General features: G+C 40.0%; 1 protein-coding gene across 1 annotated transcript in view; it reads left to right on the top strand.

Moving 5' to 3' along the window:
- The window catches only part of ntn2 (netrin 2), a 54,208-nt gene extending 34,428 nt beyond the window's left edge, over window positions 1–19,780 (top strand). The window contains exons 3-6 of the mRNA XM_015000638.2: window positions 3,541–3,690; window positions 7,133–7,186; window positions 13,053–13,127; window positions 13,703–19,780. Of these exons, the coding sequence (XP_014856124.1) occupies window positions 3,541–3,690; window positions 7,133–7,186; window positions 13,053–13,127; window positions 13,703–14,082 (659 nt within the window). The 3' untranslated portion in view covers window positions 14,083–19,780. The remainder of the gene's footprint in view (window positions 1–3,540; window positions 3,691–7,132; window positions 7,187–13,052; window positions 13,128–13,702) is intronic.
- Window positions 19,781–19,805: the final 25 nt, after the last annotated feature.

The following is a 19,805-nucleotide window of genomic DNA, read 5'->3' as shown; positions in this document are numbered from 1 at the left end:
TTAAGGAATTATTCATTCAAAACAATCGTATGTGTTGGTGAAAACTTTTATGTTAGTACACTAGAAATAAGACAAAACTAAGAAATTTGCACTAAAAACTAGCAAAAGATACTTGCCTACAAGTTACATTTTATGTTAGTTTTGTTTTTAAAAAATTGGTAAGATTTTGTGTTTTTGCAGTGGAATCACTGGCAGCTGCTTGATGTCTAACCACACTGCAAAAACTTTACAAATATTTTTGTTTGGTTTATAGTACAAATATCTTAGTACACTTGAAAAAGACAAAACTAAATAAAAATGTATCTTTTCAGCAAGACAAAGTAGGAGCTTGTTAAGTCGATAATTCTTGACCAGTTCTACTTGCAGCGTATTCACTGGGAACACTGGGAACACTGGGAAAATGCCTTATGAATGAGGAAATCAGGCAGTGTGATTACTATGTTTCAATATTAATGAATGATTAACTCTAAACAAGCTGCTATATCTTTGCTGAAAAGTTACTTGTAAGTTAGTTTACTGTTATTTAAAGTGTTCTGAGATATTTGCACTAAAATCAGACCCAAACTGCTTGGTAAGATTTGTGTTTTTGCAGTGCAGCAACACGTTTGTCAAAGGTTATGGTTTCCTGGCGCGGCCTGCAGGACTGAAGCGGAGCGTTGGGGGGTTGAATACGTCCTGATTTATAGCTTCAAATAGAAAACAATCACTCTGACACCTGTGGACCGATTAGCCCTGCAGGAAAAGGCAGAAGTGTTTCTGAAGATCTGGGCTGCAGTTAATCTTTCCCTACCCTGTCGCCAGATGCACACAATCATTGCCGGGTCAGAGTGGGCCATTTAAACCCCCGCCGGCCCCCGTCAACAGATGGTATAGTCCTCTGCTTTTGTTGTAGCGGCTAACAAAGGAGCAAGCGGCATGCGAAGGCGCTGGTTGTGTGGAGAGAAGAAGCTGCGGCATGTCAGCAGACGCCTTTTCCTGCAAACTCATATCACTCACTGTTTGATTACAGGGTTTCCCCCCAAAATGTAATGTTAGAGTCACGCTTTTTTTCTTTTTTAATATAAATTTCGACACTTACAAATTTTATATGAGTGTATGTTTCAAAAAAGTCCCCGAGAATGAGAGGAAAGACGGTTCAGAGTAAAAAGGACAAAGAGTAAATGATCCCAAAGAAGTCAGATAAAAAGTTTCTTCATCTGCACTGCTTTGATATGTTGTTTAGAACAAACATACAGAAATATAATATTTACACTGTTTTTTTATATAGTTTCCAATGCAAATAACCAAAAATCCTTGGTAAGATTTTGTGTTTTTGTAATGCAGTTAAACATAAAGCAGCTGCCAGTGATTTCACTCCAAAAACACAAATTTTACTCAGTATTTTTGGTCTAGGTTTTATTGCAAATATATTAGTATGCTGGAAATAAGACTAAATTAACTTATGTCACTTTTTAATAAGACATAATTGTTTGTTTTAAGTGAATGGTTTCTTAATATTGATGGAAAAACTCTAGTTTCACGTCTTGTTAGGAACTGGAACATTTTCATCAATGCTGAAGAATTATTGACTCAAAGGAAGCTCTTATAACTTCCTGGAGTTAATTTTCTCTTATTTCAAGATATTTACACCAGAAACTAGACAAAATACTTGGTAAGTTTTGTGTTTTTGCAGTGTAGATGTGAAAATGTGGTGGAGACGAACCCAAAGTCTAATTAATATCAATTAGTAATTCCAAAGGAAGCAGATTAAAAATGCACACCACACTTTTCAGGTTTTGTTTGTTAAAACCGAACGCCCTATTTGGTGACAGTTCAGTTGGATTCTGTTTATTCTGCGGAGCCATGAGAGGCTGAATGTTTCCCATGTTCCCCTCAGTCTGATGAGTGGCTCTCTCCCCTTCCTGTCATCCTCTGCGCTCTCTTGTAAATATCTGTCAAAGTGCTTCTGACCAACACCCTGGATCATGTATCTAACAACTCCTCGGTGCCAAAAACGCCTCATTTTGGATAAAGTAGCTTAAATAAATCACCCAGAACCAGAAAAGCGAAGGAAAGTTTTGCCAAGGCGAGGTGAGCGGAGCGCGGCGTGTTGCTGTTGGCATCTGCCGGGCATGGACCGAGTTTTCGGGAAGTGATGAAACAAGGCAGCGAGTCACCAGACGGAGTTCAGGAGGAAGGAAATAAGCAGAAACGGGAGATGAAGACGCATCATTTGGGTTTCCCACTAATATTCCACTGAACGTAACGCTCAGCCTCCGGCTCCACTCAAAAGACAAACATGGGGAGTTTCTTACCATTTTCAGGAAGTGAAAAGTAAAAATTCATAACTGTCCTGCAACATAAAAAATACAAAATATATTGAAACCGATCCAGTTTTAGTTCCGTGAAGACATTAGAGGCGATCTATTATGTTCCCCTGAACAGGTGAGGAAAGGACTGTGGGCAAAACAAAACATGTTTGTGACATTTTTCCACAAAACAATGAGAGTTTAGTCTGGCTGCAAAAAACACTGCAAAAAACACTGCAAAAAACACTGCAAAAAACACAAGTCTTACCAAGTATTTTTCTCTGCTTTCTACAGAAAATATCTTAAGACAAAACTAACGTACAAGTAGCTTTTCAGCAAAACACAGGAGCTTGTTTTATGTAAATAAATCCTTAAAATAGGATAAACGTTTCCATCTGCAGATTATTTCACTTTTAACAAGTGAATGTGTTTTGTTAAATGTCTAAGAAGAAATTTTTCCTGCTCTATGAATGGAACGATCAGCTTTTCACTGAGGAATTATTGACTTGAAACAGGATCCTTTATGTTGCTGAAAAGTTGCATTTTTGGTTTTGTCTTATTTCAGCTGTACTGAGATATTTCCAAATCAAAATATAAAATATTTGGTAAAATTAGTGTTTTTTGCAGTGAATGAACTGTTTTAGGGTGTTTGTCACTTTAAATCCGGATAAGCTGCTGCTGACCACGCCCACCAAATCAACGTTTACACTCACACGTGAAAACGGCTGCAAACAATTATACAACCGTACATGCTTAAAAAGCATTAGTGGAGCCTCCTGCACAACCAGCCAGAATCCAGCAAATGGTTTCTGGTGGTAGGTCAACAACAAAACACTTCTGTCTTTTCCAGCAGCCATTGTACAGCGCATACAGCGGGAAAACCAGCTGACAAAAAAACATGATGGAGCTCCGTTGTGTTGCTTGGTAACAGGTGGAATTCTGCTGGGGTTGCTAGGTAACGGGGCATCGCCTGTTGATTTGTGATGTTACATTAGGGACATTTTTAAAACGACTTATTTTCCAAACACCAAAAAACATGAACTTAATGGTAAAAAATGTCTGGGTGATTTATTTAAGTGCTTATAGGAGCAGCAGGAACCCAAATGGATGTTCAAAAACCTGCAGAATGTAAATTATAACTCCTCTCTATATGTGAAACAGGATTTTGGCAGCAAATTCAACCAGCTAGTTTGAATGTTTTGTTTGTGTCTCTATATTAACACTCTCCCTCCCCCTTCACACCTGCCCCCAGCGTGTGACTGCCACCCTGTGGGCGCCGCAGGCAAAACATGCAACCAAACCACCGGCCAGTGTCCCTGCAAGGACGGCGTCACCGGCATCACCTGCAACCGCTGCGCCAAGGGCTACCAGCAGAGCCGCTCACCTGTGGCCCCCTGCATCAGTGAGTGATGAATACACACTGCAACACACACACCACTCACACACGTCTATAACCTTTTAGTTTTTATAGATTTCCAATGACTCTTTGAACAAAACTTGTAGTAATTAACACAAACTGTTGTCAGGAGTGTAGAAGACCTGCAGGTTTGAGCAGAAACGTACAGGAATAAAGGAAAATGTTGCTGATTTCTGGAGAGTCACTGCACTGCAAAAACACAAAATCTCACCAAGTATTTTTATTTTAGTTTCTGGTGAAAATATCTTTAAAACAAAAACTAACTTGGAAGTAACTTTTTAGCAAGAAATGGAAGCTTGTTTTATATTAATAATTTGTAAATGTTGATTAAAAAAGTTATAGTTCCACTGGCTGATTATGTCATTTGTAACATGGGAAAATGTTTTAATCTGCCAGTGAAACTTTTTTTCATAAACATTTTCAAATTACTGTTTGAAAACAAGCTCCTATATCTTTCTGAAAAGTGTTTGTAAGTTTTGTCTCACTTCAGGAATGCCAAGATATATTTGCCTTAAATGTTCAACCAAAAATACTTAAGATTTTGTTGGTAGAAAGCTGAAATGCCAACTGCAAAAATACAACATGTTACCTCGTATTTTTGTTCTAGTTTCTGGTGGAAATAGTTTAGTACACTTGAAATAAAACCAAACAAATTTTTCAGCAACATATAGAAGCTTCTTTTAAGTAAATAATTCCTAAATATTGATGAAAAAGTTCTGGTTCCTCTGACGCTGTTACCTAGCAACGCCAGCCGAGCCCAGCCCGTCTCCTAGCAACCCAGTTCTAGCTCCACTGGCAGACATTTTCCCATGTTATGACTTAAAATAAGCTCCTGTTTCTTGATGAAAAGTTACTTTTCATTTAGTTTTGTCTTATTTAAAATGCACTCAGATATTTCCACTAGAAACTAGACAAAAAACTACTTGGTAACATGTTGTGTTTTTGTCGTCCCGATCCATAACAGTTGCCACTGTTATTCCACTCTCATGCAGTGTGTGTGTTTTCACTCTAGATGCAGTAGATTTGGTGTTTAATTTCCTGTGACAAACGTGTGTGTGTGTGTGTGTGTGTGTCCTTGTGGGCTGTGAGTTCCACCAGCGGCCTGGCACACACAGCCATGTGTAAGTGAGGGCAGCTCCCCGCCACACTGAGCGCCACATTGCTGGCTCTCAGACTGGAGTGGGGCCCCGCCCGGCCTCGCAGCGCCACGCTGCCGCAGGCTGCCACGCTGCCGCAGGCTGCCACGCTGCTCCTCTCACACGCAGCCCTGCAGCAGATGGCAGATGAGCATGAAGGGGAAGACGACTGCGGACACGGATGGTCAACTACACAGGACTCTGAGTGACGCTGGTCTGTCCTGGAAGGGGAAGGAAGCCAGTTGATGTGTGTTTGGGATCTGGTTTTTTGAAGCAAAATACATGGCTGGATTTACTGCAGAGCCAGACAATGGAGTGTTTCTACATTTTTAAATGTTGTAACCACTTCAATTATTGGGATTTACTGCAAAAACACAAAATCCTACCAAGAATTTTTGGTCTAGTTTCTACTGCAAATGTCTTGGTACATTTGAAATAAGACAAAACTAACTTACAAAGCAACTTTTTTATCAAGATATAAGAGGTTGTTTTAAGTCAATAATTCTTGTTTCATTGGCAGATTATTTCATTTATAACATGATAATAATGTTTTGTTATAAATGAAATAATCTGCCAGTTTATCAATAATCAATTATTGACTCTAAACAAGCTCCCATATCTTGCTAAAAAGTTACTTTTAAGAGTAACATTGATGTTATGAACAGGCCTGTCGCAATAAACAATAAATAAATCAATCACATGATAATTGAAAATAAAGATTTCTCATTTGTCTCTTTTTACCAAAAACTGACTGATAAAAGTCTTCAGTCTGTATATACTGAAAATAATGAAGATGTTGTGTTTTTGCAGTGCGAATGCTTTTGTTCTCATTATCAGCACTGAATCCTGTCATGTATTTTGCTTTTTATTTTTATTTAAATGGTCTCATGATTGTCATTTTTGCCTCCTGAGATTTCCGTTTCCCAAGACAGAAGACAATCCCATTGAACAGCCAATTAGTATGACGGCAGCAGCCATTTCCATCCATCCTTTCATCATCTGTCCGTCTGCACAGGACGAGGCGCTGACGGCTCGGGGGCTCCGAGCGGCCGCAGCAGCTGCGCCCGGCGGCCGCCACCAGGCCTCCGCGCGCCTTGTTTGTTTTGGTTGGCAGGGTGTCCATAATTTTAAAGAGACAACTGCTGCGTTGCCTCAAAACGGCTTTCCAAGAACCAAACCTTGCCCAACACACACACACACACACACACACACACCCACACACGCACACACACGCAAACACACACACACACACACACTGGACTGAAAACCCTCAACCTAATCAAAAGCAGATCCGGCGTTCCGGTAATTCTGTGTTTCGGTACCAGCGGTGTTAGCATTAGCATTTGTATTGGGAGGTCGCATACGATTAGAGGTCCAGGAGGAATTCCAACGCGCCGCCAGCGAGGGGGCGGCATCTGCCTCAAGATGCCCCGCGCCATCTGTCCGTCTGTCCAAACAGGGAGATTACGCCGCAGAGTTAACCCGGCATCTGCTGGGGGCATCAGGATGTTTTCTCCTCAGGGGGACGAGGCAGGGGCAAAAACTGCGGTACGCAACTTTTATTAAAATGTCTCCATGTCATGACAGTTTGATATGAGACAGATGATCTGTGGGAAATCTGATCTCACCTGCCTCCTGTCTGAGCTAATGTTGCCGTCTGAAGAAACGACACTAAAACAACCAATCAGAGCCAGGAGGAGGGGCTTAGCGCTGTCAATCATCCTCACATACTTTTAGTCTAGTTTTAAAGGACAGCCACTGAAGGAAACAAGAAAACCTCTGAAGACACTGACCGCAACTTCCTTCTTCACCAGATGTAAACAAAGGTGTAGTAGCGTCAGATTTAACGGAGGATTTCTCTTTTGTCTTTGGTAAAAAACCACGAGGTATTTCTCCTGCTACACTGCAAAACACAAAACCAGGATGGGAAAACGTAGAGTTACATGTAAAATAATCTGCTAATCAATATTAAGAAATTATTAAAACATCTCCTTGTTTAAAACTCATTTCTTAGCTTTGTCTTATTTCAAGTGTATTAAGATATTTGAACTGGAGACCAGACCAAACTTACTTGGTAAGGTTTTGTTTTTTTGCAGTGTAAGTCGACATTCAACCAATAAGTGTCTTTCTGTCAGAATCGACCTGAGAAAGAAACAAACTGATGTAAACATCAAACTGTGTGTGATCATCTCCGTCTGAACCTGTTTGCTTGTTTCTTGTGTGTTTTCTGTATCTGTACGATGTTTTCACGCTCTGGATCGCCATTAATTTGCGTCTCCTGTGTGTTTCAGAGATCCCGGTGGTCAACCCCACCGCTGCGGTCAGCAGCACGGAGGAGCCAGCAGGTTAGCCGAGCCGCTCTGCGCCTCACCCATGAGCGCCGCTGCTTTACGAGAGGAACAAAAACATATTTCTCAACCTTTCTAGACATGACTTTTAAGGTGTGGAATAAATATTAAGGCAGGGCGGGTCTGGATGTTTGAAGTTATGAGCGCAGCGGGGACGGCAGGATTTTTCCATTGTCTTAAAACTCCGACCGCTCGGCCCTGGAGCGAAGGCTCGCTGCGCCGCCAGCCGATTGGCTGCAGACCTGATTAGTTACGGTATCGAGGGGAAGTTGGGAGTTCTGAGGTGTGAAAAGAGACTTGGCAAATGACTGGGGGGAAATATGTTCAGTCACTCCCTCCGACTCTCCAGCTTAGGCTCCGGTCAATTACCCAGTCCTTATTTTTCATGCAGTGGCTGTTTGCTTTGAACGGCGGTGGCGATTTGGAAATGTTGATTCGTTAGTTGATTTATAGCATATATCATCACTCAAACTGCGGATTACGCCCCCCTCCCCACTCCACACCAGAGCGTTTTCGAAGCATAACAGTTATTGTTTTTACATCCCTTTGCTTCTAAAACATTAGACTTATTTTTTAAATCAGTAACTGTCAAGTTTTACTTCTCAGCTCGGTTCAAAGTTTTGATTTGTGCTTTCTTGCGTTTCAAGAGCAACACTTAAAGAGTTGGAGGCATATTTAATGACTAGATACCTTGGATGAAGTTAAAAGCTGAACTTGGAAACATAAACAAAAGACACATTATTATATAACTACAGAAGAGTAACATAAAATGTTTAATATTTCCCAATCCTTATGCAGTACAGTCTAATGTTACTGTGCAGCTGTTCATCTAAAACCTGACTTTAATATCGGTAATAATGCTTATTAAATAAATCCCTTTAAGGCAACAGCTCAGATTCTGGATGGGTCACAACTTTTCTTCTGACAGTTTAACTAAGATTAAAGTTCAAGGTTGATTTATGCTCATTCAATTCAGTTTAGTTCAGTTTTACAAAGAAAAAACATTAAAATAATTTAAATTCAATCACACATTCATCAAAGATGGACAACACAAAACATTTTAATTACATTTTTTCAGAAAATCATTCTTCGATAATGAGATTTTAAACTATTTTTAGCTCCTTTCAGAATGAGCTGTTTTAGGGCATCCTGTCACTTTAAATCTGAATAAGCTGCTGCTGGCCACGCCCCCAACTCTATGTTTACACTAGCGCCTGGAAATGGCTGCAAACAGATGTGTAATTATACAACCATACATCTTTGAAAAGCAGAAGTGGAGCCTCCTGTAAAACCAACAGGAATGCAGCAAACAGTTTCTGGATAACAACAAAAACACTTTGTCTTGTCCAGGAGCTCAGCATTACGTTGCTAGGTAACGGGCGGAATTCTGCTGGGGTTGCTAGGTAACGGGCGGAATTCTGCTGGGGTTGCTAGGTAACGGGCGGAATTCTGCTGGGGTTCCTAGGTAACGGACGGAATTCTGCTGGGGTTGCTAGGTAACGGGCGGAATTCTGCTGGGGTTCCTAGGTAACGGACGGAATTCTGCTGGGGTTGCTAGGTAACGGGCGGAATTCTGCTGGGGTTCCTAGGTAACGGACGGAATTCTGCTGGGGTTGCTAGGTAACGGACGGAATTCTGCTGGAGTTGGGTTTGTGGGCCTTGGACTGATTTTGTGCGGCCTTCAACTGCAATTCAAAAATTATACAAATTTGGCCTTTAGATTTTTGACTTTTGTGATTAATCTCAGCATTGCCTGCTGGTTTGCGATACTTCATAATAAAATTACTAAAATAAAAGAAGCCATCCATGAAAATACTCAAATAAGAGTAAAATATATTTGAAAAGCCTGTTAAGCACTTTTATTATTTAAAAGTTATATCATCAGATGGACCAAAATATGAAGTGGAAATTTTGGTATTTTAAGAATGAAAACAATAATTATACAGGTAACAAAAAAAAAGTTACAATCAGGCAAAAGAATATTTTCCAAATCAGTTTCTTTCAATAAAAAAAATGTATAAAACTTTAACAAAAACTGCAGGTCTGTGTCTGTCTGGTGAATTTCTGGTTAAAACGTGTTTGATTTTCATTCAGTGGGAAGAAAATCCAGAAATTTTACGCAAGAATAGAGATACTTTATAATAAAATTACTCAGGTAAAAGTAAAAAGTACAGCGTAATAAAAATACTTCTAAAAGTAAATAAATAAAAAAAAGTTACTCAAGTACATGTAACTAGTTGTTATCCAACTCTCCCTTCACTCAAACTTACATTTAATTAACAGTGTGTTCCTTACAGTCAGATATTTAAATAAAAGTAAATGATCTTCCCTTTGTTTAATTGCCAAGTCAAATTCCAGGTTTTCCAGAGTTTCCAAGGCAGCTCAGGAACTCCATATTTGGTCGTTTTAGATTTAGCGACCAAAAAATGGGGGCAGCTCTGTCCTGTTTACTTCTTCCTTGGGAAAATGTTAAAGAGTCTAAGAACACAAGTCACTGATTGTCAATTCATCCCAGCTTCTTCGAAGCAAACCAGGAAATTCCCCCATCCTTCTTTTCCTAAACTAGCGGGTGAGAAGCCTCACCATCAGCAACCTATAGCTAACCCCAGCGTTTTGTGTGAGGGGCGGTGGACACCATTTGTCCTTGTCACTGCGCAGTGAAAGGGGGATCTCTGGTTGCCAGTTAGGGTTTCCTTCTGGGTCATTGGCTGATTCTCCATGAGCTCTAACAGGTGAAGAACCAGCAATAAACTTCCAGTCATGGGAAAACACTGCTCAGACTAACTGAGGGAGGGCTGTCCAAAGTGCGGCCCGGGGGCCGTTTGTGGGCCTTGGACTGATTTTGTGCGGCCTTCAACTGCAATTCAAAAATTATACAAATTTGGTCTTTAGATTTTTGACTTTTGTGATTAATCTCAGAAATTTTCTAGAAAACTTGGAAATGTTCTACAAAAAGTTAAGTAATTAAATTTATATTAATTGAAAAATTAGATTTTTTTTCCAAGAAAATTTCTGATTACTCAGAATTTCAGATTTTTTTGGCAGAAGTTTAGTATTTTTTTCTATAATGGCTCCAACACGCCGCAGTAGGTGTTGCATGTTTGAAAGAAAGTTTCTGGTTTCTTTTGGGCTCAACTGAATAATTTTATTTTCAGTAACAAGAACAGGATTTAGGTCACTTTGTTTCAAAACACTGCTACAGACTGGCGACCTGCCCAGGGTGACCCCGCCTCTCGCCAGGAACGTTAGCTGGAGGTCGGCTAACGGATCCCACAAAGGGACAGGGGAGTAAGGAAATGGATGGATGGATGTTTCAAAACACTTGTTATATTTAGCCAAGTTTAAGAAAACTAAGAGCTAACTTTGGCGCAGCAATGTTGGATTTTCAGTAAAAGTGTCTGGATAAACTTGGTTTTATCTTTTGTTAAAACTTAGTTATGAAAACTTGAATACTTTGTTTTGCACCTTACATTTTTCTGTGTAAGGAAATCATGTTGGTAAATTTATTTTTACCCTGATTACAAATGAAAAGTCTCCATCTGCATCTATGGGACAGTTATGAATCATTTTTGAATTGCAGTTGGGGGGCTGCACAAAATCAGCCCAGGGGCCACAAATGGTCCCCGGGCCGCATTTTGGACCCCGTACACCCCAAACATCCATATCTTTACTTCCGACTTCCTCAGTGTTGCTTATTCCTCCTTTTCTTTGGCTAATAAAACCTGCAGCATTCAGGCCAAGTCTGCTTGGTCATTTTATGGCCTCTTTGGCCCTCGGCTTCTTCCTCCTATTTAGTCATTTCCTCCAGAAACGGTCAGACCAACTCCCTTACATTTGAGCATCATAAAAATCCTTAATTTCTACTACTTGAAAATATGATTGGTTTTTTTTTTCTTCGTTTGGAGTATAACGGTTCTAGTATTTTCATTTTGTTTGCTACATGATGGTGCAAAGTCATTTTCCTCTTAGCAACTTTAGTCTGAATTCCTCCCTCATGTTGAAGAAATGTTGCCTGGTAAAAAAAAAGAAAAACTTACACAAGGTCCTGCATAAGTTTAAAGAAGTTAGTTCAGTAAATCCCTGGTATTCACAGAGGTTAGGGAACCACAGCTGGTTTGGAAACACTAGCTGCCAGTAGCTAGCTGCCAGTAGCTAGCTGCCAGTCGCTAGCTGCCAGTCGCTAGCTGCCAGTCGCTAGCTGCCAGCCGCTAGCTGCCAGCCGCTAGCTGCCAGCCGCTAGCTGCCAGTCGCTAGCTGCCAGCCGCTAGCTGCCAGCCGCTAGCCGCCAGCTGCATTTCCATTAAAAATGTGCGTAAAACTTTGTCAATATTCTGCTCATCTTCTCTTTATGCCAATATGGCTGAACTTAGCGCTTTAGCATTAGCTTCTACAACATACCATGTTGGGATAGCATGTTAGCATTAGTGGAGCTAATGTTTATGATTAGCGATTTGGGGCTAAAAGGTCACTCAACAAGTAAATGTGTTTAAGTAGCAATAAAAAGCTACACTAATCTGACTAAAATGAAAAAATGTGAAGTTAGCTTCTAAGATTTTGAAATCTCCCAAACGTTGAGTTATTTATTAGGTGTTTCAGTTGAAATAAGTGAAATGAAATTTAAATTATTCACAAAATCCAGTGGCAAACTGAAATGTGAAGCTTTCCTAATAATCATCCACATCTCCTACAGAGGACCAGCGCTTTGAATATTATTTTTGCAACATGATCGCATTCATCTGTTTTTTTAAAAATGCGTTCAGTTGTGTTTCTTATCAGCTTGGTCTCTGGCATTTCCTCTGCTCTTCCTGTGTTGATAGAAAATGTCTTTTGCAATCACACAGAGAATCGGCGCTCATATCGTTGAGTGGACAAAATAAATATTTCAGGATTTCTAGAAAACAAACCTTGGGAAATAATTACATGCATGTGCTCTGGAGCCTTTGAAGGGTTTTTTTTATCTGAATGAACTCATCAGGAAATTTATTCATCCATGAGGAATGGTGTACACAGTCATCAGTGTCAGCTGTAAACTATATTTAATAACTTTGTCATTTAACTTCTTCAAGTTCCCTTAAATTAATAAAATCTGGAGCAAAATGGCTCCAACATAACAAGATTTATGTTGGGGAAAACAGTTAAATCAACAAATAAACTGATTTTGAATGTCACAATGATAACTATAACTATACAGGCACGGCAAGCAAAAATGGTAAACAGAGACGATTGACCCATCGTGTCGTCAGCTGAAGCTTTCCTCACTGCAAAAACACAAAATCTTACCAAGTCATCTTGGTCAAGTTTTTAGTGCAGCTACAATATTATACTTGAATAAATAAAACTTGTTTTATTTTTCAGCAAGATATAGGAGCTTGTTTTAAATAAATAATTCCTTAATATTAATGAAAAAGCTCCATTTCCATTGGCAAATTAATGAATTATAACATGGGAAAAATGTCTTTATAAAAGTGAAAAAATCTGCCAGTGGAACTAGAACTGGGTTGCTAGGTAACAGCTGAGCTTGGCAGGGGTTGCTAGGTAACAGCTGAGCTTGGCTGGGGTTGCTAGGTAACGGCTCCGGTGGAACTAGAACTATTTCACCAATTACTGACTTAAAACAAGCTCCTATATGTTGCTGAACTTGCCAGTTAGTTTTGTCTTATTTCACGTGTACTGAGATATTTGTGCTAGAAACTAGACAAAAAATACTTGGTGAGATTTTGTGTTTTTGCATTGCTGTCATTGCAGTGATGCATTAGAGCGTAAAGATTTCAAGAATACATGTGTTGCAGGAAGTCGATGAGTGTTGAACCTTAACAGCTGAAGTTTTATAAAAAGTAAAAGTTGTTTGTCTTTGTTTTTGCAGATTGTGAGTCTTATTGTAAACCAGTGAAAGGAAACCTAAAGATCAACATGAAGAAATACTGCAAGAAGGATTACGGTAAGAAAACACAACTATCAGTCAGAAGTTCACATACACTCATCAGACACAATGCAGTCATTTATCACTTCAAAAACACAAAATCTTACCAAGTATTTTCAGTGCAAATATCTTAATACACTTGAAATAAGACAACAGTAACTTACAAGTAACTTTTTATCAAAGTACAGGAGCTTGTTTGAGAGAATTTACTTTAAAATAATGCTGTTACTTTATGAATCACTGAACGGCTTAAAGATCTGCTGCTGAGGTATCGACCTTCCGGACCTCGCAGGTCTTCTGGTTCTGCTCTGCATCCAGAACTAAACATGGAGAAGCAGCATTCAGCTTCTATGCTCCACAGATCTGGAACAAACTAAAAACCCGTCCGTCTGTTTAGAGCTGCTTTTGTACCACAAGAAATGAAACATCAGTCAACATTTTGGTGTGTAATGACAGAATGAACAGAGAATTTGACATTTTTGTATACATTGACCTGCCTTGTTGCCAAAATACGCTGTACAAATGGAACTTGATTGATTGATTGATTGATTGATTGATTGATTGATTGATTGATTGTTTGTTTGTTTCCGCAGCGGTCCAGGTCAACGTGTTGGACATGGAGACTGTCGGGGACTGGGCCAAGTTCTCGGTCAGCGTTGTGTCCGTGTACAAAAGCCGCGACGAGCCCCTGAAGCGTGGCGACAACATCCTGTGGGTACACATGAAGGACCTGGCCTGCAAATGCCCCAAGATCCAGATGAGCAAAAGATTCCTGGTGATGGGCGGCGCCGAGGGCGGCACGGCCCCGGCGGCGGGCCCGGGAGTCGGGCCCGGAGGGGGCGTCTCTGGACCAGAGCGAGTTGGCTTGGTGGCTGATAAGAACAGCCTGGTGATCCAGTGGAGGGACGTTTGGACGAGACGTCTGAGGAAGTTTCAGCGCAAAGAGAAGAAGGGGAAATGCAGCAAAGCGTGATCTGAACTTCGCGACCTCTCCATGACTGTTCCTCCCTCCCTCAACCCCCATCGCCTTTTTTTAATCAAGGGAACACTGCGCATACAAAAACAACTGCATGTACCTTCCATGTTTTATGGACCAACGTTTTTGTGTACATTGTATGATTATTCTACCTGTCTCTGTGTTCGATTGGTTTGCCTTAAAAAGGGACCAATAAAAGGGTTTGAAACGTTCAACCCGTTGAACTCCGACCTCAAGCTGGTGCGAGTGACCGTCTTCCGCCTCGTTGCTTTCGTACTTTACGCACGGCAGGCCGTAAAGTTGCGTCCTCCGCACTTTTCCAAGGACGTAACTTCGCAGTGCTCACCACTTCCTGAGTTGGACTGATTTCAGCAACAGCTTGGCCAACTTACCGGACCGCCGGTGGGCCAACGCGCTCCAAGTCTTCACGTTCTGATTGGTGGACTGCACCTAAGAAACTTTTTGTCCCAAAAGGAACCAAGGGCTCCCTCAGTAGGGACGTTTCTCCCAGTCGTACCACCACCGCTGCTGCTCCTCTTGTGGGATCTTTCTATCTGCAACTTTGTGATGCTGTTGCTGATGACAGTTTTAATTTCTCACTTGACTTCTCGGCCAAGCCCTATCTTGATTTGCGGTCCGTCTATTTGGCAGAATGACCCTGTTTGTGCATGTGAGGCTGCACCACTAGTCCCTCCAACACATCTTGACTCACGTCTTTGTTATTTTTGGGGACAAAAGATGAAGTGACACGGACAAATGGCTGGAATTTCAAAACAATGCAACATTTCCAGAGATGTTTTTGCTTTATGGATAATGTCTTCCGCTGGTTGCCATCTTCCAGATGTTGCTGTTGACCAACGTAATTGTCATACTCTTTCAAGGTTTTAGTGTGTCTGAAGACTGGCAGGCTCCGCTTTGCCAAAATAAGAGACTGAAACGAGAGTTTCTTTTCATGCAGTACAAAAATAGGAATTAGGCAGATAAACATCACAGCCATGTTTTTCTCCGTAGTGTATGATGACAACAAGAATGAGGCTGGAAACTTTTTAGCTCTCGCTGATTGTATTATGACATGAGAGGATCATGTTCCATCTTTTTGTGCTTTTTTTATATATATTTGCATGTTTGTGGCTTCTTGCTAACGGTTAGCAGAGCGGGAGCTGAACCAATGTGAGTCTGAAGATCCAAAGGAAAACTTCCACCACGTGTTCACCCTGGGGCGCAGCGTTGCCATTTCACTGCCAAATAATTACTTTCAGTTTTATATTCAATTAGGAGACACAGAAATGTACAGCTGCTCTCAAAACGTTTCTCATTTCACTTCCTGAAGGAGATTGCTCTGAGCAGTAGATAAAAAAAGTAAGAGCGGATGTGAATAAAAAAAGTATAGGTCACGACTGTTGAGGTAAAGTTCTGGGATCAGTTGGTTTTAAATCCAGGTTATTGATCATTTACCATCTAAAAACAACTTTATCTAAATATATATAATGTTTTATGCAAACAGTATTTTATGAATCATCAAACTTTCATCACGTTTTGAGAAAAAAAAAAACTGATTTACTCAGAAACATGAGGTTGGAGGCGGTGCAACACCAATGACCTTCCTGAGTGAAACATTTACTGAGATTAGAACATTTCCTGTTGGACCAACTGTCTGATATGAAACTAAAGTTGATGATTAACGAATCACCAAACTTTCATTATGTTTCATTTGGGCGAGAACGAACCCTGTAAGGTATGGAGGGCCAAAAATTAACAGCAATAATTTGAGAAAACCAAACATTTAGTTTAAAACCTAAATATTTACCTTCAACATAAATATTTTGTTAGCAAGCTTAATATTTAGCTTGAGAGTGCATATTTTAATCTAGATGTAATTGAATGAAAATATTTAGTTACATTTAGTTTTAAACTAAGATAAATATTTAGTTTGAAATATCTAGTGTGAAGCTACATAGCTATTTAGTTTCTAAATATTTTTAACTTTAACCTAAATACTTAGTTCAAAGCTAAACATTTATTGTAAACTAAACATTTTGTTTGAAACTAAATCCATTATATTTAGTTTGAAATATTTAGTTCAAAGTTAATATTCAAGGAAACTAAATATTTTGCTTGGATATTTCTTGGAAACTACATATTTTGCTTGTGAGCTAAATATTTAATTTGAGGCAAAAATATTCTTAACTTTGTAGCAAAATATTTAGTTTAAAGCTAAATATTTAGTTTTCACCTAAATATTAAGCTGCTAATTAAATATTTAGTTTGAAACAGTGACATTTATAAGTGAATGAATGACTCTGTGACTATGTCTGAAAAATTAACCCCCATTTTAAATAATCCAAATTATTGCTGTTAATTTTTTTATTTTTAAATCTACAAACAGCATCTCATAAAAACGGTGACAGAAAATGCCCACAATCCTCTAAACTCTGTGATTTGCTTGGTTTGCCGGATCTGAAGAGGAGTTTTCCTGTGGTCTGACTGTTTTCCCTTCCAGAAATCCCAAACAATCCGTTACAGATCGTATCTAGTCACCATATATCTGGTCTGACTGGCATCACAGATGTTATCTGAAATATTTTGGATCTTCATGCTGACGTTCAAAAACATCCAAAACCAGTTTTCACTCAGCCGCTGTGGGAAAAAACTGAACAAAATAAGTATTGAGGTTTAAGCTAGCGCTGTTCCCATGCTTCGCTCACACTGAAGGAATTTCACAAAAATGCGGAACCAAACCGTCAATTTTTCATCCGTTGGTTTTCCTCCACGCCTGTCAGGCAGGTGGAGTTACAGTAGCAGCTAGCTGCCGTCTCAATGCGCCGCTTCAGGTCCGCTTGACACATTTTGATAGCCTGTCAAACACTTTGAGGCCCGTCTGGAGACGCACTGCAGACTTCTCAAAACTTTATTTTTTTTCCAGGACATCTGAACTAAATTCCTTGGTTTTTAAGTGCTTGGAAAGTTAGAGTGAGTCCGTTGTGAAAGCGGCTCAGCGAGCCTCACAGGGAGATTCCTCCTGTTGTTTTACTTTAACAAGCCTGGCAGCTTGGCAGTGGTACTGAGGCAACGCACTTTGTTTATAGCATCCACATGCGTATGCGTGTGACTTTGTGTTTAATTAACCCCTGCTGAGCAAACAAGTGTGAAGTATTCATACCCGTTCACCTTTTTCACACGTTGCAACCAGACTTTTATGGATTATATCAGGATTATATCAGGATTTTATGTGACAGACCAACAAAAACTGGCAGCTAATTGTGAAAAGAGAGGAAAACTGTCCATAGTTCCCATCTGTAAGGTGTGGCGGGCTTTAATATTCAGCCCCCAGGAGGTAAAACTTTATTGGACCACCTTCAGCTGCTGTTACAGCTCCAGATTAGGTGGCAAAGATCTGAGGACCGACAGTTTTCAAGCCAACTCACACCTTCTGTAAACATTGTAGCTCTGGCTTCTTTCAGCAATGGCCGCCTTACTTCACATCTACAACTCAGTCTGTCGATAATATTCTCCCACCTGAGCTGTGGCTCTTTACAGCTCCTCAAGAGTTACCATGGGCTTTTTGGCTGCCATCCTGAAGGCAAAACTGCAAAAACACAAAATCTTACCAAGCATTTTTATCTAGTTTCTAGTGCAAATATATTAATATACCTGAAATAAGACAAACTAACTTATAAGAAACTTTTTGCCAACATATAGGAGCTTTTTTTTAAAAAATCTATAATTCCTTAACATTGATGATAAAGTATTAGTTTCACTTCAGATTACTTCACTTAGAACATGAGGAAAATGTCTTGTTATAAGTGAGATAATCCACCAGTGGAACTAGAACATGGTTGCTAGGCGACGGGCTGGGCTTGGCTGGGGTTGCCAGGTAACGGCGTCAGTGGAACTAATTCTTTTTTTTGTCAATATTAAGGAATTTTTACTTAAACCAAGCTGCTGCTTCTTGCTGAAAAGTTATTTGTAAGTTAGTTTTGTCCAGAGTTGCATAGTAACTACTTACATTTACTCAGTTACATTTATTGAGTAACTTTTTTATGAAAAAAAGTTACTTTTAGAAATATCTTTACTGCGCTGTACTTTTACTTTGAGTAATTTTATTAAGCATAGCTTCTCATATTTGAGTAAAATTTCTGAATTTTTTTCCCCACTGAATGAAAAACAAACCAAAAATTCACCAGACAACACCTGCAGTTTTTGTTAAAGTTTCATAAGTTGTTTTTTTTTAAACTGATTTGTGCCTAATTTTATTTTTTAGCTACTTATATGAATTATCGTAATTTTTGTCCTTAAAATACCAAACTTTCCACTTAATGTTATATTTTGGTCCATTTGATTATCCATCCATTTTCTGAGCACCCTTGTCCCTTGGTGGGGTCGGGAGGGGTGCTGGTGCCTATCTCCAGCTCACGTTCCGGGCGAGAGGCGGGGTACATCCTGGACAGGTCGCCAGTCTGTCGCAGGGCAACACAGACACACAGCCATGCGCACACACACACACCTAGGGGCAATTTAGACAGACCAATTAACCTAACAGTCATGTTTTTGGGACTGTGGGAGGAAACCGGAGTACCCGGAGAAGGCCCACGCATGCACAGGGAGAACATGCAAACTCCATGCAGAAGGACCGGGGCTGGGAATCGAACCCAGAACCTTCTTGCTGCACGGCAACAGCTCTACCAACTGCGCCACTGTGCAGCCCCCATTTGATTATGTAATTTTTAAATATTAAATGATTGATAATTCGATCTGACTGAGTAGTTTCTTGGACAGATACTTTTTATTTTTACCTTAGTAAAAATACGTTGCAGTATTACTCGTCTTACTTCAGTAGAGGTTTTGGGTACTTTACCTCCTCTGGCTTTGCCTTATTTCAAGTGTTCTCAAATATTTGCACTAAAAACTAGACCAAATATTACTTGCCTATAATTTATGTTTTTGCAGTAAATCTTAAGCAAATACACAAGTTTGATTTTTAAAGGCTGTTTTGCAGATTAATGAACCGAACATGTAGACGTGAGGAAAAAGGTCAGGATTTTGAGGATAACTTCACTAGAAATGTTGAACTCTGAGTTCGAAAAGGTCCGGTTTGTGTGAAGGAGTCTGAATATGTGTGTTTCATTTGCTTGGCGCTCTCGGCTCGTTGACCGGCTCCTGCTTCTCGCTCACGTTGTAAATATGAACTGGGCCGCTCCCGGGTTGCCGTGGGACGGCTGATGTGTATGGATGTACAAACCAGATGATTATGGATGTTATATGGATGTAGAAACCAGGAACATATGCTTTTTTTGATTACGACCCAAGACGTGGTTCGCTTGTTACGCAGAATGTAAGCCTTTTCTTTTCCCAGACGACAAAACGCCCAAATGTAAATTGCTTTCAGGTGATCCATGTGAGTGATTCCACACCGAGGATGAGAAGAGCCGCCATGTTCTGTAACATTAACGTCCTCAAGATGACGAGGTTTGAGTTTTCACTTGAATGTCTTCCCTGTGCATTCTTGAACCACTGACTTTTTCATCTAAATGGTAAAAAATAAATTATTAGTTAATGAATTGTGTTTGTGTTGGTTTGCCAATGGAAAGTGTTAAAAGATGAAAGTATTGGGAAGCATAGAGAGTTTTCCTCCCTGCAAGAGGAAAACATCTCAATAAACAATCAGGAAGCCAAACTCCTGACCCAAAGCAGGAAACTCGTCCCTATTTTCCACTTTTTCC

The sequence above is a fragment of the Poecilia mexicana genome, unplaced genomic scaffold (genome assembly GCF_051168715.1).
Source record: "Poecilia mexicana isolate PSO_F unplaced genomic scaffold, ASM5116871v1 scaffold_19, whole genome shotgun sequence".
Taxonomy (NCBI): Eukaryota; Metazoa; Chordata; class Actinopteri; order Cyprinodontiformes; family Poeciliidae; genus Poecilia; species Poecilia mexicana.
Note: the sequence above shows the minus strand (reverse complement) of the source record. Positions and strands in the feature narration are given on the sequence as shown.